General features: G+C 56.3%; 4 protein-coding genes across 11 annotated transcripts in view; 1 reads left to right on the top strand and 3 right to left on the bottom strand.

Annotated features, from left to right (window-relative positions):
• Positions 1-6,935, bottom strand: part of MEGF8 (multiple EGF like domains 8) — a 40,997-nt gene extending 34,062 nt beyond the window's left edge. The window contains exons 1-3 of the mRNA XM_058709119.1: positions 5,992-6,935; positions 1,174-1,337; positions 711-917 (exon numbers count right to left, since the gene is read on the bottom strand). Of these exons, the coding sequence (XP_058565102.1) occupies positions 711-917; positions 1,174-1,337; positions 5,992-6,178 (558 nt within the window). The 5' untranslated portion in view covers positions 6,179-6,935. The remainder of the gene's footprint in view (positions 1-710; positions 918-1,173; positions 1,338-5,991) is intronic.
• A 408-nt stretch (positions 6,936-7,343) lies between these two features.
• TMEM145 (transmembrane protein 145) lies at positions 7,344-15,802 on the bottom strand. 5 transcript variants are annotated; one of them, XM_058709120.1, is made up of 15 exons: positions 15,595-15,801; positions 14,772-14,846; positions 14,578-14,655; positions 14,409-14,495; positions 14,223-14,324; positions 14,036-14,120; positions 13,849-13,920; positions 13,671-13,739; positions 13,225-13,305; positions 13,063-13,141; positions 12,817-12,910; positions 10,895-11,015; positions 8,652-8,858; positions 7,783-8,161; positions 7,344-7,679 (listed from the first exon to the last, which is right to left on the bottom strand). In XM_058709120.1, the coding sequence occupies exons 1-15, from the start codon at positions 15,712-15,714 to the stop codon at positions 7,496-7,498; spliced, it is 1,833 nt and encodes a 610-aa protein (XP_058565103.1). In that variant the 5' UTR covers positions 15,715-15,801; the 3' UTR covers positions 7,344-7,495. The 5 variants fall into 5 exon arrangements, with proteins under 5 accessions (XP_058565103.1, XP_058565106.1, XP_058565107.1 ...); XM_058709124.1 differs by lacking the exon at positions 7,783-8,161 and adding an exon at positions 11,876-12,048 and having other exon boundaries at positions 7,470-7,679; positions 15,595-15,799; XM_058709122.1 differs by lacking the exon at positions 7,344-7,679 and adding an exon at positions 11,876-12,048 and having other exon boundaries at positions 7,796-8,161; positions 15,595-15,800.
• A 1,862-nt stretch (positions 15,803-17,664) lies between these two features.
• On the bottom strand, positions 17,665-21,473 carry PRR19 (proline rich 19). Of its 2 annotated transcripts, none has more exons than XM_058709233.1 (3): positions 21,045-21,473; positions 18,297-18,903; positions 17,665-18,210 (listed from the first exon to the last, which is right to left on the bottom strand). In XM_058709233.1, the coding sequence occupies exons 1-3, from the start codon at positions 21,132-21,134 to the stop codon at positions 17,738-17,740; spliced, it is 1,170 nt and encodes a 389-aa protein (XP_058565216.1). In that variant the 5' UTR covers positions 21,135-21,473; the 3' UTR covers positions 17,665-17,737. The 2 variants fall into 2 exon arrangements, with proteins under 2 accessions (XP_058565216.1, XP_058565217.1); XM_058709234.1 differs by lacking the exon at positions 21,045-21,473 and adding an exon at positions 19,521-19,798.
• Positions 20,008-24,210, top strand: PAFAH1B3 (platelet activating factor acetylhydrolase 1b catalytic subunit 3). Of its 3 annotated transcripts, none has more exons than XM_058709237.1 (6): positions 20,008-20,121; positions 22,009-22,114; positions 22,289-22,378; positions 23,034-23,150; positions 23,229-23,351; positions 23,889-24,210. In XM_058709237.1, exons 2-6 carry the CDS (start codon positions 22,037-22,039, stop codon positions 24,174-24,176), a joined length of 696 nt encoding a protein of 231 aa, XP_058565220.1. In that variant the 5' UTR covers positions 20,008-20,121; positions 22,009-22,036; the 3' UTR covers positions 24,177-24,210. The 3 variants fall into 3 exon arrangements, with proteins under 3 accessions (XP_058565220.1, XP_058565219.1, XP_058565218.1); XM_058709236.1 differs by lacking the exon at positions 20,008-20,121 and adding an exon at positions 21,504-21,634; XM_058709235.1 differs by lacking the exon at positions 20,008-20,121 and adding an exon at positions 21,505-21,634 and having other exon boundaries at positions 21,870-22,114.
• Positions 24,211-24,974: the final 764 nt, after the last annotated feature.

Here is a 24,974-nt window from a genome sequence, read left to right as displayed (position 1 = left end):
GTGAGTTCAAACCTCACATCGAGCTCGCTGTCAGCATGGAGGTGCTTCTGTCCCCCTCTGTGCCCCTCTCTCTGCCCCTCCCCTGGTTGTGCACTCTCAAAAATAGATAAACATTTGGGGCGCCTGGGTGGCTCAGTCGGTTAAGCGTCCGACTTCGGCTCAGGTCACAATCTCACGGTCTGTGAGTTCGAGCCCCGCGTCGGGCTCTGTGCTGACAGTTCAGAGCCTGGAGCCTGTTTCAGATTCTGTGTCTCCCTCTCTCTCTCTGACCCTCCCCCGTTCATGCTCTGTCTCTCTCTGTCTCAAAAATAAATAAACATTAAAAAAAAGAATTTAAAAATAGATAAACATTTAAAGAGAAAAAGAAGAAGTCGGGGCTGGGGGCCCAAGGCCAGACAGAGTGCCTGGGTTGGGGATGGAGTAGCATCTGGCAAGCGGAAGGCAGGTGGGTTCACAGGTGGGAGGTAGGTCACGGGCAGGACGGGAGTGGGCTCAGGCAGAAGAGGGGCTCCAGATGAAGGTGGGGTGGGGCAGGGTGTGGAAGGAGAGGGAAGTACTGCGGGTGACGGGAGGGTCCCTGGCGGGGTTGCTGTCATGGGAGAGGGCAGAGTGGCAGGGGGGGTTTCAGGCAGGGGCAGAGTCAGGAGATGGGGCGGTAGGTGTGGTCACAGATCAGGGCCCCAGGGGGACGCAGCGGGGGCTGGGCTCACCGAAGCGCAGGTGCCATGGCCGCCACAGTAGGCCGGGCACTCCTGCAGGCTGCAGTCAGGGCCCCCCCAGCCGGGCTCGCAGGCGCACACGCCAGGGGGCTGGCACTGCCCGTGGCTGCTGCAGCCCCCAGGGCACAGGGAGAAGCGGAAGGAGGCATTGAAGCCCAGCAGGTTGTAGTTGGCATCGCTGAAGAGGTGGAGGAGCATCTGCAGGCACAAGACGGGCAGGGTTCCGGGGACTGGACGGCGAGGGGGTCCACTCCTGTCCCCATCCCCCCCAGGAGTCCCCACCTCCTGTCTTTGTCTCTCTCCACCCTTCTTTGTCCCTGTGTCCTGTCTGATGCCAAGTCTCTCTGGCTGCCTCCGCCCCTCCCCATCTGTTTCCTTGTGCGTCTCTATCGCCCTTTCCTCCAAACTCCACCTAGACCTCCGGCCGGAGCCCCCGCGGTCCGGCCACACCGACCTTGCCTGAGGAAGCCTCGATGGGCGGAGGCCGAGTGCTGCCACTCAGACTGGCAAGCAGGGGCCCTCGGGGAGAGTCGCCGTCATACACAAACAGGTAGTCGTACGTGCATTCCGTGTCCAGGAAAAGAAAGTCCAGCAGGATCCGATGCTGGGGGCTTGGGGCTGGGCAGCGAGAACAGAGGGGCTGGGCTCAGATGCGGACCCTCTCCCCGGGCCTCCATGCAGCCCAGCCAAGAACACCAAGCCCTGCTCCACATGACGCTCGGGACCCAAAGGGGAGTCAGACCTGAGCCCTGCCTTCAAGGGGCTCTTGGTCTCACAGCCCAGGGAGGTCAGACCTGTGACAGCAAGAGGGCCAGGAGCCAGAGAAGGAATTACAGTATCAGCCCTGGAAAGGGCTCCTGAGACCAGGCTGAACACCTCCCACCATTCAGATGGGAAAACTGAAGTGCAGAGAGAAGAACCCCATCCCCGTGGTCATACAGAGTTGCTCTTGTTTATTTCTGAGCCTCGGACACTAAGCCTGAGGGGCAGGGTCCAGGCCTGAGCAGAAAAGCCTACTCCCGGGTGGAAAAGGGCCTCTGGGAGGGTCCCCCGTTCCAGAACTGATCAGAACTCCAAACAAAGGGGCCAGTTTCTTGCCCCACGGACAAAGGCTGAATCTTGGAGCACCACAGATCCTCTCGGCCCCCGCCCAGGTCTCATCTCTGTTTACTGTAGTGGCTAAAGGCACAGACTTGAGCCAGACTGCCCAGGCTCACATCTTGGTTCTGCCACTTACTAGCTACTAGCTGTGTGGCCTTGGGCTAACCTCTCTGGATGTGTTCCTTCATTTGTAAAGTGGGGTTCTAACAGTACTGAGGTAGATTCAAAATTTTTGGCCACGCCTATCACTGAGAGGTGAGGACTGACTCCTTGCCCCTTGCATCTGGGAAGAGCCTCAGAGAGACAAGCTATGAAAAAGCCAGAGCCACATGGAGGGGCCACGTGCAGGCATCCCAGCTGACAGCCCCAGCTGAGCCTCCAGCTGGCAGCCACCAGCAACCGCCAGCCCTGTGAGGGAGCGTTCTTGGACGTCTGGCTCAGGTGAGTGTTTGGATGACTGTAATCCCCGCTGACATCCAACTATGACCACAGGAGAGGCCTAGCGCTTCGTAAGTGCCATTGCCCTAGCCATTGTCACTGTTCTTGCTCTCTGCCAGGTCTTGATTCCAGAAGGTTCTCTCATCCCACATCTCACACTAGGGGGGTCAGGAAACTAGACCTGGGTTCCAGCTCTGCTCCTGAACTGCTGGGGGACCCTGGGCCAGCCCCTTCCCCCATGCCCCTCACCACACTCATCAGCATACTGGAGGTGCTCACCCACCACTCACTAGCTGTGTGATCTTGCGTTCGTTCCACGGGCTCTCTGAGCCTCAGTTTCCTTGAAGTAAAATGGAGATACTCTCCCCACCCACCAAGGCTGGTGGGAAGATTCAAGACGGTGATTCTAACATGCCTGCCTAGGCCTCGTCCTCTCTTACCAGGACCACTGATTCAGCCTCCACCTCGGCCTCCTGTCTTGTCCTGACAAGGGTCTTAGATCGTCCTAACTTCCTATCTGGCCCTGGCCCTATCCTGTTCAAAAGCCCTCCATGGCTCCCCACCATCCCCAGAAGAAAGTCCAGCTCCCTAAGCTACCATTCGAAGTCTCACCTTGTCTCACATCACCCCACTGCTTGCAACTCCGTCAGGAGCGGGGCCTTTGTACAAGCCTCTCCCTCTGTCTGGAGCACATATTCCCTTCGTACCAGCAAACTTCCCCACCTCCTCCAGGAAGCCTTCCCTGATGCCCCCTGGCTGGCTTAGGTGCCTCTCTTTGGCCTTCTCACTTTCCATTATAAGCCTCATTTCTCTGAGCCAGGACCATCTATGTCTGGGTCTGCCCCTTCTGCAGCTGAGGAGACCCATAGGACAGAGCCTGGGCCTAAGTCATCTTGGGGTCCCTCCCTGACCTTGCCCAGCACAGGACCTGGCACTGAACAAGGGCTCAGGAAACACTGGATGAAGGAATGAAGAAATGCACAAAAGAAAGAATACTAAAGTTGGCAGCTCTCCCTCAGGCTCGGACCAGAGCCCCTGAGAACATCACGCAGACCCCAAACTGTGATCTGGGGAATGAAGAACGATTCAGCCAGACCAGGCAACCAGTCCTCCCAGAGCTTGCCAGCCTCAACCAAAATATAAGCTTGGTTCGCAGAATCACAAGTGATTTTGTCAAGGGCATGCCAGAGGCCAGTCACCATCTGCTTTCCCCAAGTTCCTCCCTAAGTTCAAGATCTCCCCCTTCTACCCATCATGGGTCCAATCCCCATGGCATCCTGGACAGAAATCCGACCCCAAAACCCCCTGCTTTTCAAAAGCAGAATGCCTCTCATTCAGGAGGATGTTATGAGGACTGGTTACAATAAAGGGTAAATGTCATACAAAAGGAAATAGTCAGCTGCTTATTGTTTAAAAGATGGGGGAACATGTTGGTTCTCAAAGGTGATAGGCATTGGGAAGCACGAGAGATCAAGGGGGATCTGGAAGTCGCCTGGACTCCTCCCTACTCCAACGTCCAGCCAGCTGATCCCCAAGTCTCACTGGTGAAACTTCCCAAACATGCCTCAGTGCTCTCTGCCCCTTCCCACCTCCTCCATCCCCGCCCCAGTTCAGAACTCATTCTCTCCTGAAAGAAGCACATCAAGTCTCCAATCCACCCCCCGCTTGGCCAGAGGTTCAAAATCCTGCTCAAAATCCTTCTGTGGCTCCCCATTAATGCTCAGCATGACTTTCAAGGCCATTCTTCCCCTGCTTGTGGCGCCCTCATTTCTCAGCCAACAGACCAGCCAGACCAGACAAACCGAGACGCGGCTCCTGAGACACACCAGACTCTCTTTTCTGTTCCCTTTTCTCACCCCGTAAACTCCTACGCATGCTTCAGAACCCTATTTCAGTAGCTCCTCCTCCTCTGTGACCCCCAAGAGAATACTCTCATCCCCCTAGACCCATCTACCGACCAGGCTGGCACTCCTGAAGGTCAGAAAACCATGTATACATAGAACACGTACTTCCCATTCTGTGCTCACCCTCACCCACACCCCCAGACAGGAATGGCCCCCAAGCTGGGGACAGACACACTCATCCCCAAGAAACATGCTTCATCCGTACCCCATATAATAGCCACAGAGATCTAAAATATAAATCCGATCATGTCCCTCCCTGCTCAAAACCCTCCCACACCTCCCCAGTGTCCCTAGGCAAAGACCATGCTCTGCGGCCTGCAAAGGGAGGCCCTGCATCATCTGGGCCATCACACTTCTGGCCTTTGCCCAGAACCTCCTCTGGGGGACCCCTCTCTCCTTGGAGGCCGGTTTCTACATCCCCTGCCGAGAGGCCTTCCAGGACTTTTCTGGCCACTGCCTTTGGACTTCTCTTCCACCTCCCTACTGCCCTTGAGGGTACAGCTCAAAACCACAAGGTCCTCCACCCTCTAGTTCACTCTTTGTCTATTCTGTGTCCTAGTTCCTCAAAAGCGTCACACCCTCCTGCTTCCAGGCCTTTACATGGTCTATTCTCCTTGCCTAGAACACCCTTCTGTTCCCTCCTACACATGCCTCTGATCTGAGCTATAGGCCAAGCTAAGTCAGATGTCTTCTGGGCTTCCCATTCCCTGGGGGTGAGTTTGCTTCTCCCACTGGACTAAGAGCCCATAAAGATAGTGATGGGGCCTCTACATAGACTGTTTCCCTCTGGAACGTTCTTCCTCTTTCCTGGCTGACTCCTGTTGGTCTTTGAGGGCTCAGCTCAGACATGTCCTCCCCCAGGAAGCCCTCTCTGTTCTCCCAGCCACCAGGCCAGGTACCTCTTCTGGGCTCCCCCAGGCTCCGGGGGTTCTTCTGTCACAGTCCCAACCTCTCTGGGCAGTCACTGTCTGTCTATTCATGTGTTTTGTCTTCCCCACTAGATTCTAAGCCCCAAGTCATCAGGGATTGCTAGAGTTGTCTTAGTCACTGTTATGTCCCAGTGGCAAGTATAATGTCTGGCACATGAATGACTGCAAAAAATGCTTTTATTGAAGTACTTTAAAAATAACAACAGTATAGGGGCACCCGGGTGGCTCAGTTGGTTAAGCGTCCGATTTGGGCTCAGGTCATGATCTCGCGGTTTGTGAGTTTGAGCCCCATGTTAGGCTCTGTGCTCACAGCTCAGAGCTTGGAGCCTACTTTGGATTGTCTGCCTCTCTTTCTGCCCCTCCCCCACTGACGCTCTGTCTGTCTCAAAGATAAACATTTAAAAATTAATAAAAAAATAAAAAATAACAACAGTATAATTCTAATGCCATTTATTGTGTATTTACTATGTGCCAGGCACGTTAAATACTGTTCTCCTTTAATTCCAACAATCCTATGAGGTCGGTACTATTATTATCCCCACTTGGGGAGAGGGGAAGCCGAATCTCAGAGAAAGGAAGCTGCCTGCCCAAATTCACAAAGCTACTGAGAAGCGGGACTCAAATTTGAAGCAGGTGGTTGGGCTCAGAGCCTGAGTTGCTAACAATTATTCAGAATATCTCTCATTGATGGCTCTTGGCTTGTAATTGTCCATCTGGGTCTGGGTGCGACTCCCCCACCAGACTTCAAGGCCTTCCAGGCCAGGGCCCAGGTTGGCTGCATTTCAGAGCAAAGGACCTGGACCAGAACCGGAGTCTGGGAATGCGGTGAGTGGATTAATGAGTGTACAGATGAGTGAATTAGCGAATGGGTGAGTGTGTGACCCACGCGGCCCCACTCACCCTCGATGAGCCACTCGCAATTGCCATTGACGCTGTAGTTGCCCGCACCATCGGTCACGAAGCCTGGCGCCTCCCGCAGCACTTGCCGCTGCCCCTTGCAGTCCCCTGCCTGGGCCCCGGGGGACAGCGGCCCCAGCAGGGCCAAAGATAGAGCCAGCGCCACGGCCAGAGCCGGGCGCAGGGCCATATCCGCCTCCCGCACTGACTTACAGACGGGACAGGCCGTAAAGATTGGAGAGGACCCTCCACGCGGCGCGAGGCCCTGCAAATGTGACCTCTATAGACGCGACATGGCCTTGTAGACCAGGGAGGTCCAGGAGTTGCACTCCCCCAGAAGGGAGCCGCCGCTGTAGACGGGCTGTGGAAATCGAGGAGTAGATCCTATAGACCCACGAAAGGGCCTGTAAATGGGGTCGTTATGGATGGGGCCAAGCCCTAGGGACCGTGGGAGTCGCTTATAGTCACGGGCCCCCATAGGCTAGCTGACCCCATAAACGGTGTCCAGCAGTAAAAGACGCGAGCCGCTGCAGGCCGAAACGGACCTTATATACGGGTGGGTCCCCAGGGAGCGAAGGGCTCTACAGCCCGGCGGGGGCCTCTATAGAGGGTGCGGGTCTTGCCGGGCCAGACCCGGAAGGTCCGGGAGAGACCCCTCCAGCCGGAGGCGGGGCGCGAGCGGGTGTCGGGGGCGGAGCCCGTCTTTAGGGGCTCAGGCCTGGACCCCATAGACGCACTCCCTTGCTCACCCACCCGCGCCTCCCTCCGGAGCCGGATGGGCCAGATCAGAGAGACGAGGGGACGCTCGGGCCAGAGCGGCCTGGGAAGACCCGCTGGGAGGGCGAGGGGGCGGGGGCCGAGCGGCCGCTGTGGGAGGAAAGATGGAGAGGAGACGAGAAGTCGCGGAGCCGCAGGTCAGAGCGGCCCTGGGAGGACTGCAGAGCATCCAACCCCACCCCTCCACAAAGGGAGACTTCCGGAAACTTCCCCGCCCATTTGTTCCCACACGCGTGCGCAGCAGTGGCCTCCTTGGCCTGCGAAGAGAGAATCACACATGCGCAGTGCCAAAATCGTAACCCAAACTCGGGGTACAGGTGGTTGAGCAAAGCTCGTGCCACTGGAGGGCGCCTCTAGCTCTGACTGGAGAAGAGAAGGTGAAAATAAAGGAGCGCGCAGTAAGAGGGTTCTGTTAGATGATTCGTATCTTCAGTTCTCCCAGATTCTGGGCCAACGTGAAGGCCCCTCCCCAAATGCCATTTCACAGATGGACACACTGAGGTCCAGAGCTTGGAACAGTTCATGCTCAGCCCCGCCTCTGAGCACCATCGAGATATAAAGAGGCCATTTTATAGATAAAAACTTAACGAATCCGCTTTATTTTGGCAAGAGGGGAAAAAGTCTTTCTGCCGGGGACCTGAGGGAGGGCCCCCGGATGGAGACAGGGTGGGCAGAGCACGGGTCCGAGGTCACAGAGATCCAAGGGAAGGTTTCAGAGTCGAGACCAGATTCACAATATCCGTCCCAGTAGCAATGGCTCGGGGTCGCGGAGTCCTGGAGAGTCACGGGCAGGGTCCCGACGATCGTCCCTGGTGTTCCGGGGTCCGGCGGGATCAGAGGTCTCGAAGGGGGCCAGGGGGCCGTAGGTCTCGGAACAGCGGGAGCCCAGAATCCGGCGCCGCTCGGGGCAGGGGCTGAGGGAGGGGACGGGGAGAGAGGCTCCCGCGGGACCGTTTGGCACAAGAGTCGGGGGTGGGGGGTGGGGAGTGGGGTGAGCGGGACAGTAGGCACCCCTACCTGGGCGCGAGGGGTGGGGAGGGTCGGGAAGGCCTGGGATGGCAGAGCCCTGGGGCCGGGATAGAGCGGGGATCCGGAGCCCGGCCGGGGCCCGGCGTGCGGCCCATGGGGCGGGGGTGGGCAAGGGTGCTCAGACCGGGGGTGCGGTGCCCCCGGCCGTGTGCATGCTGAAGTATTCGGTGAAGCCGGTGTGCGGCGCCGCCGTCTGGGGCACGAGCGGCTGGTAGGGCGGCGTCGGGCCATCCCAGCTTGGGTCGGCCGCCTTGGGGAACCGAGCGGGAAGGGGCGGGGAGGCCGCGCCCCGCTCGGCCGTGGTCACCACGCGGCCCCTCGGGGCCGCCGCCGCCGCCACCGCCGTCTCCTCCACCTGCTTCCCGGCCTGGGAGGGGGGTCAGGGTCAGAGGCCGTCCGAGACCCACGGGGGGCAGATGCGGCCCCGAAGGCCCGTCCCCCTCCCCGCAAAGGAGCCCCCCCCTCCCGAGGTGCGGGCGCTGGTGTCAATCAGGGAAGGAGCGGGCGGCTGGGCGCCTGGACAGCGGGGCCAGGTACTCTAGGGGCGGCGTCGGAGCGCGCCGGGCGAACTCCGGCGGCGGCCGGGGAGTGGGTGGAGAGCCGCGGAAGGCGGGTGGCGGGGGCACGGCGCGTGGCGTCTGCGGGGGCGTGCGCAACAGCGCCAGGACCCAGTCCGGCAGGGTGGGCGCAGGCGCCGGGGGGCGGTCGCGGCGCGGTGTTGGGGCTCGGGGCGTGCGAAAGGCAGGGGGTGGGCTCAGGCGCCCGGGCGAGGGGGGCGGCGGCGGGGCCGGGAGCGGGGTCAGGTACTCCAGGGGCGGCGCCAGCAGCTCCTCGTGCGCCGGGGGCGCGGGGCTTACGGAGGAGGCGGGCGGGGGGATGGAGAAGAGCTCCGTGAAGTTGGGCACCGAGTCGCTGATGAACGTCACGTTCCCATAGACGTGCTGCGGGAAGGGCTTGTCCGTGGACTGACTCCCTCCCGGGCCGGGGGCCCCGGCTGAGGCGATCTGCGACGTGCGCACATGGTACGGGAAGTTCTTGTTGGCCGCCGACGGGCGTGTCATGATCTGGGGCGACAGGCCAGGTGCTGGTTGGAGCGGCACTGTCCGGGCCTCAGGCTGTCTCCTTAAACATGGGGTCGTAAGGATTCCCCCTCACTGGACATCCCCCACCCTTCCCTGCAGTCCTTCACTCCGGATTAGGCTCTCCTACTACAGGCTCTCACAGTGCACTGAGTTCTGACCTTTTTCCTCCGTCACAACCCTGACTGCCCTGCGATGCTTCCTCCATCAGAGCCCTGATCACTGACATCACTGGGTAAGTTTCAGTGGCCTTCACTGTCCGGTATGATACCCACTAGCCATATGGGGTTATTTACATTTAAATTAATCCACATTAAGCCAAAATTTTTGTTTTCAGTCACACTAGCCACATTTAAGTGCTCAGTAGCCCCACATGGATAGTAGCTATTGTATCAGAGAGCACAGAGTATAGATAGAATATTTTCATAAACACAGAAAGGCCAATTGGACAACAACACCTGATAAATTCTAGAATGTTAGCTCTGTGAGGGCAGGAATTTGTTCATTCCCTGCTGAATCCCCAATACCTTCTAGAACGGCACCTGGCACATAAGCACCCAATAAATATTGGTTGAATGTAGAAGCGTGTCCCCAACCAGTCTAGTAGATCTTGAGAACAGGGACTGGGTGTGACTCGAGCACTGCACACGGGAGCCCAGCGTGACCCCTCTAAGGTCATGGGAACAAGCAGCTGAAAGCAGTAAACAGCGGAATGGGGCTGTGCTGAGCTAACTGTGCATTTTTACAAAAGAAACTGGCTGAAGATGAAATGTAGCTAAGAGGGCACTGCACTTGGGGGCCCGGGGCCTGCACCTCACCTCTCGCCCCCCAGTTTTTTGAGTATGGGACCTGGGACATGTCGATAAAGCTCCTGGAGCCTCACTGGGGGAAAGGGATGGCAGCACCTACTCAGAAAGATGAGGAGAGGGCAGAGCTTGGCCCGTGATGGTTCTCAGCATTTCTCCTGTTTCTGTCCCTTTCTGACTTCCTGCAGAGCTTCAGGAAGGGCTGTCCTGGGAAGGTGAGTCTGTACCTAAGTCAGGCTCTGGGGTAGAAGATGGGGGACCAGGCCATCTGTGACTGAGTACATTCGCCACCCAGAGCACATTGTGGACCCCTGCGGTCAGGAGCCTGGATCCTCATCAGTGCCTATGTTCCTGTCTGGCTCCCTCTTATGGTTGGCTGTGGAAGGACTGGGTGCAGAGGCCCTGCCCTCCTACCAGAGGCCATGGAACCCTGGCAGGTCACCTCTCCTGTTTGGACCTTAGCTTCCCCTTTCTGTATAGTGGGTGCAACGACCATTATCCGTCCTGTCCTGGGGCTGCTCTGACACACAATTAAACAAGGTATATGAACTGTCACCCAGAAGCCCAAATAGGATATAAACCACGGCAAAGAAGAGGTTTAGTGCTGATCCCCTCCAGATGTCATTCAGATCTAGGCTCCCTGGAGCCCCAGCCTGACCCACTCCACCTGCTTCTTCCTGAACAATGGTCTGTGATGGTGCGGCAGATGGAAGAATGTGTTGGCGAAGGGTGGAGTAATGACCAAGGGGTTTGGGAAAGGCAGTGGGATACAGAAGGGAAACGTGAGGGGGCGGGGGGCAGTGCACAGGGTCAGGAATGGGGAGGGGCTGAGAAAGAGGGTGGGGTTCAGTCAGTACAGCATGAGACTCTTGATCTCAGGGTCACAAGTTCCAGCCTCACATTGATGGTAAAGTTTACTTAAGAAAAAAAAGAAAGAAAGAAAGAAAAAAGGGTGTGGTCAGTGGAAGAGGCTAGGACACAAGGTGGGAGAGAATAGAAGAGGCTGGCTTCTTGGTGGGGGGGGGGGGGACAGAGTAGAATAGCCTGCAGGAATCCAGCAGGCTCTCGGTAAGTGTCTGTTGAATGAGTAAAGAATGAAGAGAAGGAAATGGATGGAGAGCTCAGAACAGAAGGTCCAGGCAGTTCAGGGGTTGGGGAGTTTCACCCACTCGCCGCCCATCAGGCTCCCACCCCCACCTGGATGCCCTTCCTCACCAGGAACACGCCATGGGCATACAAATGGATCCCCAACTGGATGCCATTGACAATCTTCTCCCGGGCCCACTTGGGGATCCCGAAGTTGGCGATCAGGGCCATAACAGGAACGGCAAAGAACCTGCAGGGGAGGTGCTGGTTCAGTAGAGACACTGCCTCTGCCCTCTTCCCCACCCCATGGCCCCAACCCCCCTGCCACGCACACACGTAGGGCCCAGGTGTGTCCCAAATTAGAGAGAAACCAGTGTAACCTTCAGAAGCCAGAGATTAAAAGGGGGCAGGAATCCCACTGGCCTGGGAAATTCTGGAAGGCAAAGACTAGGTTGAATTTAACTCCATTCCACCCCACCCCAAATCCTGGCACCTGATAGGAAATCAAAAGATGTTTGCTGAATGCATTAACATATGATAATAACAATTAAGGACTTAACTGCAAGCCAGACCTGTCTCTAAGCTTCTCAAGTATGTAAACTCATTAACTCACAAAGACTCTTCGAGGCAAGTACAATTTCCATCCCCATTAAACAGATGAGGAAACTGAGGCAGAGCAAAGTTCATTGATTTGTGTGAGGTCATACAACTTACAAGCTTTAGAACTGGGATCTGAACCCAGGCAGTCAGGCTTAGAATCTGCCTACCGTACGACTATGTTATGTTGAATGATAAAAAATTACAACTAGCTTTTATTGAACACCTACTACATACCAAACACAAGGCCCTTCTATAGTGCCCTAGGCATGCTCAAGATAACTCTTTATGGGTAAGCAACCTGAGGCGCTCTCTCTCTCTCTCTCTCTCTCTCTCTCTCTCTCTCTGTCTCTTTTTTTTTTAATTTGGGAAAATAATTTTTTCCAGGTCACGAAGTAAGTGGCAGACTGGGTCTGCTGCCTGACTTGCAAGCCCATCAGCCTCACTGAGGAGGGTCTGAGAAATGGGAAGCCCCACAAGACAGGGACAGCTTGGGGGCCCAGCACGTCTCACCAGAGGGTGTAGGCAGCAAAGAAGGGCACGTAAAAGGGCTGCTTCTCCGGGAAGTGACGCAAGGAGATGAGCACAGCATAGCAGAACCACACGTAAGCCGCCACCTGCAGCCCAATGAGCCCATAGCCCGCCGGCGACTCGTACGTGTATAGTACCTGGCCTGGGTCAAAGAACTGCACCCAAGGGAAAGGGTTCATCATAGCTTTGACCTCGTGCCCTCCACACAAGGACCCCAGACCCTAGGCCCCCCCCCCCACCGGCACCCAGGGAGCAGAGCTATTGATTGGGTCAGGACAGAAGCAGCAGGAGAGAACAAAATGGAAATAGAAGGACATAGAGGTATGGTGAGGATGAAAAAGAAAGAGAATACATTCTCTACCAGGAGCCCAACATGGGGCTAACCACCTACCATGCGTAAGTTTTTCCATTTGCGTCAACCCAATGAGGTGGGTCTTATTAACACCCCCACTTCGCAGAGGGGGAAACTGAGGCTAAAAGGGGCGGCTTTTGGCCAAAGGCAAAGCCAAGGTGATATAAAGCCTTAGAGGAGCCCTCCGGGATAAGTAAGACCCTCCCAATTTTACAGAAGAGGAAACAGGCTTAGAGGGGGTGGGCATCACCCAAGGTCAGCTAGCTGGGAAGTGGGAGAGCCAGAGTGGAGTCCAGGTCTGTGTGACTCCTGAACTCTCAGTCATGACATTGAGTTTAAATGTGACAGACAGTGAGAGACAGAGGGAGGAGGAAGAAGGCTCCTCAGAGATGGTGAAGAGAGGAGGCATGCACTCAGAGAGACAGATGGGCAGGCAGAAATCGCAGAGTGGGAGAGAGCGAGCCAGCTAGAGTGCGATGTGGGGAAGGGCTGGCAGACAGGTGGAGGAGGTGGCCAAAAGCTTGGGGAGGGGCGGAGAGGCAAGGCCTGGGCAGTGGGAAGTGGCACTCACCTCGGCCTCGTAAATGAGCAGCACCACGTGGGTGAGAGTGTACAGGGTCATGTAGACAGACAACTTCACGGAGCCCGAGTGGCTGATTCGGCCCCTGGCAGCAGGCCATGAAGGGAGACAGCAGGGGTGGGGGCTGTCAGAGAGAAGCGGGAAGCCATCCCCCCCCCCCCAGATCCACCCCAGTGTCCTGTTCCCTAGCCCAGCCACACCTCCCCCCAGCACTCCCTCCCGCCCCAGCCTGGGCACCGTGTCACTGTGAATCCCTTCCCCAGAAGGATGAGCATCAGCAGGAAGATGAGGAAGCTGGAGGAGAAGAGCAACTTGGCTGGGAGAAGGGAGGAGAGGGCGTCTCAGACATAGGGCTCAGAGAGAGCCCAGGCACCCCACCCTGGCCCACTTCATTCTCACCCAAGATCTTCAGACTCTCGTTGCCAATGCCATCAGTGGCATACTGGCCCCAGTAGATGCAGAAAAACAGGAGGCTCAGGACTGAGGGGAGAACGGGCGGAGGGAGGAAAGGACAGAAACCAGCTTTGGGGCATCACTGTTCCCTAGCATTATGATCTAGATGGCCAGAACCCCTCCTTCACCCCCATCAGGATTCTAGACCATTTATGCCCACTGACGTCCTAGGAGACTCTGGAGTCCAGGCCCCAGCCCCTCTTCTTCAGGATCCAGATGTCCAGGCCCCCAGCCCCTCCTCCCTCAGACCCAGAGGTCCTGGCCCCCAGCCCCTCCTCCCTCAGACCCAGGATCCAGGCCCCCAGCCTCTCTTCTTTTCCTCAGACCCAGGTATCTGGACCCTATGTCCCTCCTCTGACAGAACTCAAAAGCTGGGATACTCTGAACCTCACCCTCCACTCCTGCTGCAGCCATGAACATTTTGTAAGTTGTGTGGAGCAACTGGCGACCTTTCAGTAAATCTAAAAGAAAAGTAGGGGAAGGTGGTTCACAGACAGGAAGGGAGACTAGCTCATTCCCCCAACCCTGCCCCCCATAACTCCTAACCCCACCACCACGTACTGGACTTACATCCAAAGTAACAGGAGAGGAAGAAGATGAGGAGGAAGATGAGGAGGAAAGTCACATCTGTCTCCAGGATCCCTGCCAATTTTGTAGAAGGAGGAAATGATTCAGTCAAAGCTGGGTGTCCCTCGGCAGTGAGCACCCAACTCTAGACCTCCACAAAGATTCTGGTTTCTGGGTCCGCAATGCTCACCAAACTCATCAGCCGAGAAATGCCGTGTCCAGAAGGACTTGCCATTGGTGAGGACCATCTCATACTCCAACTGCAGCCCATCTCCCTGTGGGAAGTGGGGAGGCCTAAGGGGGGGGACCCTGGGCAGGTAGAGGGTCACCAGGAAGGCAAGGAGGAGAAGGCCCAGGTGGCCGGCCCAGCCTCTTACCCCACACTTGCTGAGTGCGATGTACCACCACCTTTCACGAACCGAGCGGAAGCTTCGGCCACTGGAGCAGCTCAGGTAGCGGGTTCCGTCCTCTGACACTACCTGGGAAGGAGCAAGAAGAGGGTTGAAGCCTGTCTGCACAGCCCTCAGGCCCTTGGCCTTCAGCATCTGCCCATTCCCCCATACCTGACAGCCTGACCAGGCATACTGAGTGGTGAGGTTGATGACCTGGTTGTTCTCAGGCCTGATCACTGACTCCTTGGCCAGGCAGTCCTGGGGAAGGCAGGGACATGGTCACTCCCTGGCCAGCCTCGGCCTTCTTCCCTCTCCCATGCACCCTCCTCACAGCCTTCACCTTGTCCCCTGCCTTGTACACAGCCGGCCACTGGGATGGGTCGTCGAAATAGAGGAGGATGTTCTGACAGCACTTGGCCTGCAGACCCAGAGATTTTGAAGTTTGAGGGTGTACAGGGAGCTGGGGTAGCCCTTGCCTTGGGAGGCCAAGGGAATATCTAGCCTCAGCATGGAGAGTGGTGGGGGAAGGCTCACCTCAGGGTATCGGAAACGGAAGTCCAGTCGGCCGTAATCCGAAAGAAAGCAAAATCTTGTCAGGAACACCCAATCCTGGAAAAGGGGCCCAGTCCTCCTGAATCCTTGAGAACTCCCCGACTCCATAGACCCCCCAACTTTCCTTCCCTACTCTTGGGTACCTGATTTCCAGAGAAGCTTAGGGGGACCAAGTTACCTCCAAAATTCTTGTGATCCCTTTACCTTGGGTCCAGGATTCTTGTCTCAAATGCCCCCCCACACAAGTTTCTTCTCCTCCCCTCAAACACTTTTCCCATTTTCCAAGTGCACTGAGAAAGGACCTGGAGGGCCAGGTGCCCATCCCGGCCACCTTCAGTCCCAGACACCATCTGACTGGCATCCCCCGGTTATCCACACGAATGCCCCACGGTGGTCCCAGAGACCACCTCCTACTGGGTAATATTCCAAACGGCCCTCTCCTGGCCCTGAGCAGCAGTGTGAACTCCAGGCTCTCTACGGAGTGAAAAGTGCTGTCCCTTCAGCACCACCTTGGCGTTCTCCCAACCCCCACCCCAAACTCTCACTCTCCCAACCCGTCCCTCCTCCCCGCCCAGCTCTGACCTCAATGTCCCTCCTACAACCCTCAAGTCTCTTCTCGACCCCACGGCGCCTCTCAGCCCCAACCCCGACCCAGTCCTCCCTATTATCCCCAGCCCCAATCCCACCGCGGCTCTCAGGGACGGCCTGGGAAGGGCGGCAGGGGGCGGGGCGGCACCCTTCTCCTTCCCTTCCCTCCCGTCCCCAGGGGCCCGGCGGGTGGCAGGGGAGGGCCCAGCGCGCTCACCTCCTTGGAGCTGAGGTTGCCCCGCACGTACTTGGCCCGGGCGCGGGGGGGCAGTGGCAGCAGCAGGAGCAACAGCGGCGGCAGCAGGCGGCACAGAGCGGGCGCGCGCGGGGGCTCCATTCCGCCCGCTCCGGGCCCCGGCCCCGGCCCCAGCTCCGCTCCGGCTCCCGCTCCGGCCCGGCGACGGCGGCGAGAGCGCGCGGGCCGGCCAGCGCGCGCCCCCGATTAAAGGGGCCGCTGGGCGCCGCTCTCCCCGCCCCCTCCTCCGAGATGGCCCTGCCTGGCACCTTCTCCATCGGCATGGGAGAGGACGACCCCTCCCCATGCTCTCTACTCCGCCTCAGCCTCAGTTCTCCCTTCTGGGACTCTCCCTGATACCTCTTGCTCCCCTTGTCCTACCCTGAACTCACATTCCCCCGAGCCGTGCCTCCTCCTCCAGACAGCCATCTCGGGATGACCCCCAACGTACAGACCCCAGCTCTGCCCTGACCTCCCCGCCACCTTAGACCCCAAACTGCTCTTTGATGGCTCATTCCTGCCCTCATGACAGCCATCCCCAGCAGTGTCCACCCGAGATCCCACGGGCTCTGTGAAGTGCCCACAGAGACACGGAGGCTGGAGAGGGTGAACCATTTGTTCTGGGTCACAAAACACGGAGATGGCAGAACGCTGGGCCACAATCACTACATTCCATTGCCTGACCCTGTCCAGTCACTGCTCACCGGGGTGTGAAACCGGGTTGCTGCCAGAAGAGGTGTTGTTGTGAGAAGCCCAGAGCAGACCCAAATCAACCCTCTGGGTTCAAAACCCAGCACTGCCACTTTCTCATTAGACTTCAGCCAAGTCGTGTGATCTCCCAGTTCAGTCCCCTACCGGCTGGTACCAACCTTATGGTTTCCCAGTGGGCAATGAGGATCCCTGGAAGGCTTTACAGAGCAGCGTCCAAGTCCCTCAGCTTCATTTCCCCTGATCAGATTCCAACAAACATTTCTAGCTTCATTCCTCCCCCTCCACTGGAAAAAAAAAAAAAAAAAGTGCTGCTCCTCAAAATATCATTTAAAAAAACTTCCTAAGCCAAGGGGCCAAGCAGAAAACATAAGTGCACAGAACACTTTCAGTGGAGAGTGTGGGACCCATGAAAAGGCAGCCTCTGCTACTTGGCTTGAGCCAGTTGTTGCCAGAAGGGATAGTAGGTCCGCTGCCAGATTCTTTTCCTTCTTTTTTTCTTTCTCTCTCTCTCTCTCTCTTTTTTTTTTTTTTTTTTGTTTTAGACAAGCCAGAAATGTGTTAGGCTTTTTTTGTTTTGCTTTTGTTTTAAAGCAAACTGATTTGTAACAGTAGGCAATTAATTCAAAAACTTTAAATGTATGTTGGGCCAAAGTTAAAAAGTCTGTGGGGTAGATTCAGGCCTCGTCTCCCATTCCTGTCGTGATCTTGCACACACGGTTCCTATGTCCACTGGACCAGGAGCCCATCGAGGGCTGGACCTGGACATGACTCACTCTAAGTCCCAGGATATCCTAGGAATATGGACTGAATGAAAATGGTTCCATATCCCCTATTTGCCCTGCTCCAGGCCTTGCACATACTGTCCCATAAAGCAGCGTTTCTAGAATTCCCTGAAATGTTCTTTTCTTCCTCTACTAGTAAGTTCTTACCAATCTTAAAATGTGTAAAGGTCTACATCTGCTCCTTTCTGAGGAACTCCCTCATCACCAGGGACGAATCCTCCCTCCCCCCTTGGACTCCCTCAGCCCCTGCACCTCTCTGTCCCCAAGATGCAACCATTGGGACTGGAACTGTCTGTGCCCACCACTGGACTGGGAATCTTCTGGGGACACAGCCACAGTAGCACTCACTCTGGGGCCCCAGCATCACCAGAGCTGAGCCTGGCACATAGTTGGCTTCAGTGGGTAGATGCATTGGACTGACTGAACCTCAGGTTTCCCCAGCCTGCTGGCCCTCAAATCCCAAGAAGGTGACAAGTGATGGTATCTTCCCCTCCATCTTAGACCCAGAACTCAGAGCAAAGCTGCTTGCTTGGGTCAGCCACTCACTGAAAATCAAGGGGACCATGAAGAAGGTACTTTATTGAAGTGATCAGGAGTGCGGGTTTCCTGCCCCTAGCCCAGCCTCAGTCCCCTCAGTACAGTCTCATAGGTGGAAAGGACCAGGCCTCTGGGCTGCTCTGGGCCACCACCCAGGAGAGGCTGGGCAGTGGGGCAGGAGGGCTGGGGCTCCAATCCAGGGCAGAGGTTCGGGGCAACAAGGGTGATGGTGGCTGAGGCAGGGGTTGTTGTGGGCCGACCCCCCAGGGCCGGGGAGGGGGAGGTGTGGCAACCAGCCAGATGCTTTTCAGTAGGTCAAAGGCTGTTGGGGGGCCCCAGGCTGCCCCGGATGGCGAAGGCAACAAGGGCAAAGGCGGTGGCCAGGGACCTTTTGGTGGCGCCAGGCTCACCCTGTGCACCAGGGGAGTGCTGGAGGTGTGAGGCATGGAGAAAGTGAGCTCCTTTGTCCTCTGTTGCCTCCTCTGCCTCCTCTCCCCTGGGGCCTGCTCCGGGCTGTTGATCCAGGAGGGTGTCATCCTTCGTCTTTCAGGGCCCCCAGGCTTGGTCCCTGGCACAAAGGAAAAAAGCATGGGAGACAGCTGAGCTACAGCAGACAAGGAGAAAGGGATCACAGGAAGTAGGAGGTGGACTCACCTGGTAAGGGTGGCTGGCAGTCACGGAGCACCAGGGTAAGGTCGGGCACGCAGCCATGGCAGGCCTGTAAAGTGCCCACGATGGCATCCCTGGCCTCCTGCACTAGGTTCCTCCTGGGGAAGGCCTGTGGCAGAATCAGCTGGCACTGCAGCTCCTCCAGCAGCTGCCCCAAGCCAGGGAGCTCTGGGGGACTGGGTGGGCCTGGGCCTGAGCCTCTAGGCACCTGGTTCTCCTTGCCCCTTGACTGGGGAGCTGGTTCTTGGGCCCAGCTTGGGCTTGAGAAGCGTTTGGTGGGGAGTGAAGGGGTGCCGGGCTCTAGGGACCCACTGCTAAGCAGCCGGGCCACATCCAGAGATTTCACCTCATGATTAAAGAGACCCCGGTGCTCCCGGCTCAGCCGGCCCTGCGTTATGACCACAACCTTGGGAACAGTAGGGGCCACAGGTGGATCCTGACTGGTCACAGGAGGATCCTGATGGGTCAATGGCCGGCGGCTGCCCATCAGGGCCTCGTTACGCTCCCGCCTGGTCTTCCGACGACGGACACGACCAGATTTCTCAGGCCGCTGGAAAGGCTGGGGGCCTGGCCCCCGGGGGTCCATAATGTCCTGGAAGAAAAAGATAGGACAGTCATCATCATGCCGATAAATCAGGGACCTAAAAGTGAATAGTGAGAAGAGAAGATAGTTTGGGGTGAGGTGGAAGGCCTATTTACAGAGACAAGATGAGAATAAGATAGTGGGTGGGTAGGGAGTGATTGGCAAAGACTTGGTCAAGGAAGGAGTCGTGGGGGTTGGATGGGGTCAAGGGAGTCACGGTGAATGGGGAGGTATGTCAGAACAGAGAACAGACAAGGGGCTACAGGGTACTGGGACATGAGAAAGTAGCTAGAAGATGGGGGATGTGGACGGGATCATGAGACCACAGGGTCTGGTGAACTAGAAGGAATTATGGACAGAGGAGAAATCCAGAAGTAGAGGAGGTACTGGAGAATGCAAAAAGTGGAGTGAGATGGTAGAGAGAGAAAGGCAGAAGAGACAGCAACAAAGAAGTAGGAGAGACAGAGAAGACCTCGGGAAAACAGAAACGGCGACGGAGGAGCTACCAGGAACTGGGCCTAGTCATGGGAATGCGGTGGACTAGGGTAGATGAGGCAAAGGCGGGCAGTTGAGTTAGGAAAGGGGGGTACGGTTGGTGGGGGCTAGGTAAGGGTGGAGAACCTCACCTCCTGGCCCAATGAACCCCGTCCCCCACCCACCCCACGTGGCTGTGGGGTGCAATGGCCTCTTTTCCACGGTGACCCTAGTTCACGACGCCCTGTGGACTCTTCGGGGCCTCACGCACACTACACGCATGCGCGTGCACCGCCCACGCCCTTTGACTTCCTGCTCTCGTGAGGCACGAGGAACGGAGTGCCGGTTATGGTCCCACCCTTTCCAGCCTTACTTCCAGAAATCTCTCTCATTTGTCCTTAGGCATCTCCCATACACCAATCTGCTGTGAGACTCGCTGGGCCCGCCCCCTTCATGAATGCTGATTGGCTTAGACTGTCTCTCGGGGAAAGCCGTGAGGCGAGGCACAAGGGGAAAAAAGGGCCATGGCAGTCTCCACTTGCAGCGGGTCCCCAGACAGTCACAGAATTCATCCCTAGAGAATCAGTATAGAGTCGTCATTCAGAGCTAGGATCTGGAGTTAGACTACCTAGGTTTAAACAACCCAAATTGGCACGTTTGAGGTGTATGACCTTGAAAAGTGTGTAACTGCTCAGACCCTCGATTTCCTAATTTGTAAAATGGAGTTGATAGTGCCTCCTTCGTGTGGTTGCTGTAAGTATAAAATGAGCCAATACATCTAACTTGAAACAGCACTTGGTTTGAATGGAATGAATGCCTCGAAGCTGTTTCTCACTAAGCTTTGCTTCAGCAACGGCTTCTCTACCTTTTGAACTTATCTACCGACACTAGTCCCCTCAGACTTTAAAATCAAGCTATAGGGGCACCTGGGTGGCTCAGTCGGTTAAGCCTCTGTCTTCCATTCAGGTCACGATCTCACGGTTGGTGAGTTCAAGCCCACACACAAGCCAGCTTCAGATCCTTTGTCTCCTTCTCTCTCTGCCCCTTCCTTGCCTGCTCTCTCTCACTCAAAAATACACATTTAAAAAATAAAATAAAGCTATGGCCAGAGTTTCCCCACGCCCTAATCAGCTATATTACCTGTGTAATACAGCTTACCCAGACTTCCTGAGTTTTCAAAGCCAAACTCAAATGCTACTTCTAGGAACCCCCTACTCTGAGTCCTTCTCTTTCTCCTTCCCCTTCTCCACCTCTCTTAATCACAACCTTGATCCTTTCCTCATCTCTGCGTCTGGATCTGTCTTCCCCAACACACTGGGACAAGGCCAGGATTTGACCCATTCGTTTAATAATCATTTAAGTTCTTGTGAACAGCCATAGTACTTGGTACTATGAGTCAGGCCCTGTTCCAGGCAAGTGGACTGAAGCAAAACATGATAAATAAGACCATATTTCAGTATCAACCTACCTAGAAAGAATGAATAGATGGGAAGGTCCCATTTGGAAGTGGAGCTATGGGAATATAACCAGGAAGTTTAGGGGAATGTGGGACCCCCACCTGGTCCCTGAGAAGAGGAAGAGTTGGGAAGACTTGACATTTGAGATTAATATGGGCCGGGAGGGGCCGACCTTAGGTGGCCTTAGCTATGGATGTAGGCTTCAGAGCTTAGACACACCTGTGGGTTTAGAGCGAGGAACAGAGGCCACAGATCTGCAAGATAAGCTGGGTGGGAGGGGTGCCAGGCTGGACCTGGGCCTTGCAGCATCTCTAATTTCCTTTTTCTTTCTGTACCTTCTTCTGCCCTCTTTGCAGGGCCTGTGATGTTTGTAATGCAAAGATGTGTAGTTTAGATTTTATGCCACAAAAACTGGTATTTTTGAGCAGGGGAGGCCTGCGAGCAGATAGGAGCACTTAAGTCCTGGCTCTCTCTTAGGATGTCTCCTTACAACGGAGGCTCTATTTTTCACACTTTGCTATCTTTTTTTCTACCCAAATCAATAGAAAATGGGAGCGTCCCCACCTAGCCAGGTGCGTATGAGCCACCCCCTCAAGGGATCCAGGAATGGACTCGTCCACTCATTTCCCTCCCCCACCACCACGTGAATGACACACGCGCGCGCGCACACACGCACACGCACACACACACACACACACACACACACACACAGCTGGCGATCCCTTCCGCACATTTCTCGCTCTACAGCAAACGGATTCTTCCCCCAAAGAAAAGCTCTAGGTTTCCCCCGCCCACTCTCGGCCTTTCAGGTAGCTCGCCCCTCCCCCTGACGCCGGTGTGGCGTGTGGGGTTCCTCCCTCCCCTATGGGTGCTGGATGATCTCGCCTCCCCGTTCCCAGGGGCCCGGGTGCGCTGGCCGCCGCCGCCCGAGCTTGAGCGGCCCGGGCGGGAAGCGCCGGACGAGCCCACTGCGCGGCCGCCGCGGGGGAAGCATGGGTTCCCAATTCCACCACCCCTTTTAAGTGAAGGTTTCCGCTCCTGCAGAGGAGGCGGTGCCCGGGATCGGCAGTAGTCCTCGCTAGAGTGCGGGCTTCGGGACCGTCCATTGTTGCCTGGAAGGGAGGGGTGGGCGTGGCGGAGCCACCTCCTCGGCCGACTCTCCCGGGTCAACCTCGCTCGCCAGTCCTGCAGGAAGGAGCTGCGGCGCCAAGATGAGCGGAGAGGAGAACCCAGCCAGCAAGCCCACGCCGGTGCAGGACGTGCAGGGTGACGGACGCTGGATGTCCCTGGTGAGCGACCCGGCCCGCGATACTCAGGAGTCCGGAGAGCAGTTGGTTGGCGCCACTCTCTCTGTGGGATTAGGAAACTGAGAGCAGTTGGGGTGGTGGAGGCGAAGCGGGGAAGCAGAGTGGGGTGGGCCAAGCAGCGCGCGTGCCTTTGACTCCCCTTGTACGTCCCCGAAGCACCATCGGTTCGTGGCCGACAGCAAAGATAAGGAACCCGAAGTCGTCTTCATCGGGGACTCCTTGGTCCAGCTAATGCACCAGTGCGAGGTGAGGCCCATCCCCCATCCCCTTGCCCCACCCAGGCCTGTGCCCTCACTGACACATCTGGATCAGAGCCCAAGCCAGACAGGGATGAGGTACCCGAAATAGCCTCAGGCAGCACCCACACCCAAACCTCCGTGTAAGATGCAACATTCTACTGAGAAGGAACTGTGTGACCAGTCTTTGTCACATGGGTTTTTGTGTAGTGAGACTTAAAATCTTAAAATGAGGCTTTCTTGCAAGAAGATTGCCTAAAGTGAGATTCTATTGTTTGCTTAAGGTAGTGCACAGCCCTAATGGATGTCCACAAAGCTGTAGTCTTTCCACCAAGTGAAGTCAACTGTAATAGCTCTCCACAAAGGGGACTCGATTATGTTACGTTTCCACTAAGTGAGGTCAAATCATGATGGCTTTCATCAACTGTAAATGCTGTTGGTTCCATGCATGCATGACTCTAACAGAATAGGTTTCCATAAAGTGAGTCTCGCTTCTGTGGATCTCCATGAAAGTGAGACTGTAATAGGTTTGCATAAAGCGAGATTCGACCAGACTGCCTCCATAAGGCAGGGCTCTTCCATTATATGTGGCTTGGACAGAGGGTGGTGGTCCTTGTTGCCAATGCCCTTGTTGCCAATGTACCCACACCACTTCTTGTCTGCAGCTCTGGCGGGAGCTCTTTTCTCCTCTGCATGCACTTAACTTTGGCATTGGCAGTGACAGTACGCAACATGTGCTTTGGCGACTGGAGAACGGGGAGCTGGAACACATCCGGCCCAAGGTGAGCAGAGCTTCGGTGGGCAGCTAACGCGCCCCAAGCCTCCCTCCTGACCGCTGCTTCATGCCTTTCTTTCCACAGATTGTGGTGGTCTGGGTGGGTACCAACAACCACGGGCACACAGCAGAGCAAGTGACTGGTGGCATCAAGGCCATTGTGCAACTGGTGAACCAACGGCAGCCCCAGGCCCGGGTCGTGGTGCTGGTGAGAGGGTGGGAGGGCAGGGAAGAAAGAATGGCAGGTGTAGCTGCAGCCGGCACAGTTCTGGGCAGCATGGCACAAAGCGGTTTTCGGGCAAAATCTCCAGTTGAAGCTTGCTACATACCCAGCAGCTGTTGTTAAGGTGTTCAGGGACCAGGTAGCTGCTGTTGCCCAAGAAATTGCTGAAGGTTCTGGGGGGTGTTGCAAAACTCAAAACAATTAGCCAAAAATAGGCGTTCCTGGGGTGAACCCAGGCTCCATCACTTCCAGCTGGAATATTTTCTCCTCTGAAAGAGGGGTTGACCCTTTGCCATGGTGTCATTTTTGTGATGGATACTTGGAAAGGGGCTGGCACCCAGAAGGTACTTGCTGAAGGGAGTCTCGGACATGGTATCAGGAATTACCCTTCTGATCCCCCACTACTCCTAGTATATTCTACACCTGGGAACTTCCTGGTGAGGGTGAACAGTTTGTCCCAGAGAACAGGATACCCAGATGTTGGTAGGATGTCTCCTCACAACTCTTGGTGGCCTTTCTCAGGGCCTGCTTCCGAGGGGCCAGCACCCTAACCCACTTCGTGAGAAAAACCGGCGAGTGAACGAGCTGGTCCGGGCAGCATTGGCTGGCCACCCACGGGCCCACTTCCTGGATGCCGACCCTGGCTTTGTGCACTCAGACGGTACCATAAGTCACCATGACATGTACGATTACCTTCATCTGAGCCGCCTGGGCTACACACCTGTCTGTCGGGCCCTGCACTCCCTGCTTCTGCGTCTGCTGGCCCAAGACCAGGGCCAGGGTGTCCCCCGGCCAGAGGCTACACCCTGAGCATCCTTCTTCCCCATTAAATTCTCATTCCTTAGTCTCCCGTTTCTTGCTTTATGGCCAAGCCCTTCTGGGTATCTCAACCTTAACTATGATCTCTGCGACCCTGCAGCTCCGAAGGATGCTGTTTCTGCCTGAAGCAGCCATCACCAATCCATCAAGGCACTCAGGTTCTTGCAGGGTCTAGCAGATTTTTACTCTCAGTAACACTCCAGGCAGGCACCATCAATCAGTAACACACTAGGTGAAACCAGTTTGCACACACTACCCTGCAAGATCAAAGTCAAATAAGAATTCTGGGAACATACTGACCTAGCAAGCAGCCAAAGCCCTTCCAAAGCTGCCTTCCCCGTTTTGCCGAAGATTTTCCCCTGGCTGAAGCTTCTGGTGCTCTGGTTGTACCTTAGATGCCATTTCCTACGGAAGCTTCCTGACCCTCCCCATCACAAGCAGTCGTGCCTCCACAGGGAATCTGTCTCCCCAGAGGAGCACTGTCCACACACTGTGAGGGGTGTAACCCAGGAGGCTCCTTTTGGCCTGGGTGCAGTGCTGGCTCAGGCCATGTGGGGGCAGCAGGGGTCACCGAGAACAGCACTGTATCTGGGTTACTGGGCAAACCCAGCCCAGTACCACCTAGGCTCAGACCTCTCAGGCCTTCCTGAGCCCCCAGATGTTGGGACGACTGTGAGAGGCATAGTAGGGACAGGGACTTCCAAGTGCCAGGGCTGAAGACAGGCTGTTCAGTCCACAGTGAGTCAGGGTTCTCGGCCCACAGGGTCCCTCTGATGTGGGGAGGGACTG

The sequence above is a fragment of the Neofelis nebulosa genome, chromosome 17, assembly GCF_028018385.1.
Source record: "Neofelis nebulosa isolate mNeoNeb1 chromosome 17, mNeoNeb1.pri, whole genome shotgun sequence".
NCBI classification, from domain to species: Eukaryota; Metazoa; Chordata; class Mammalia; order Carnivora; family Felidae; genus Neofelis; species Neofelis nebulosa.
This window is presented reverse-complemented; position numbering and strand designations above follow the sequence as displayed.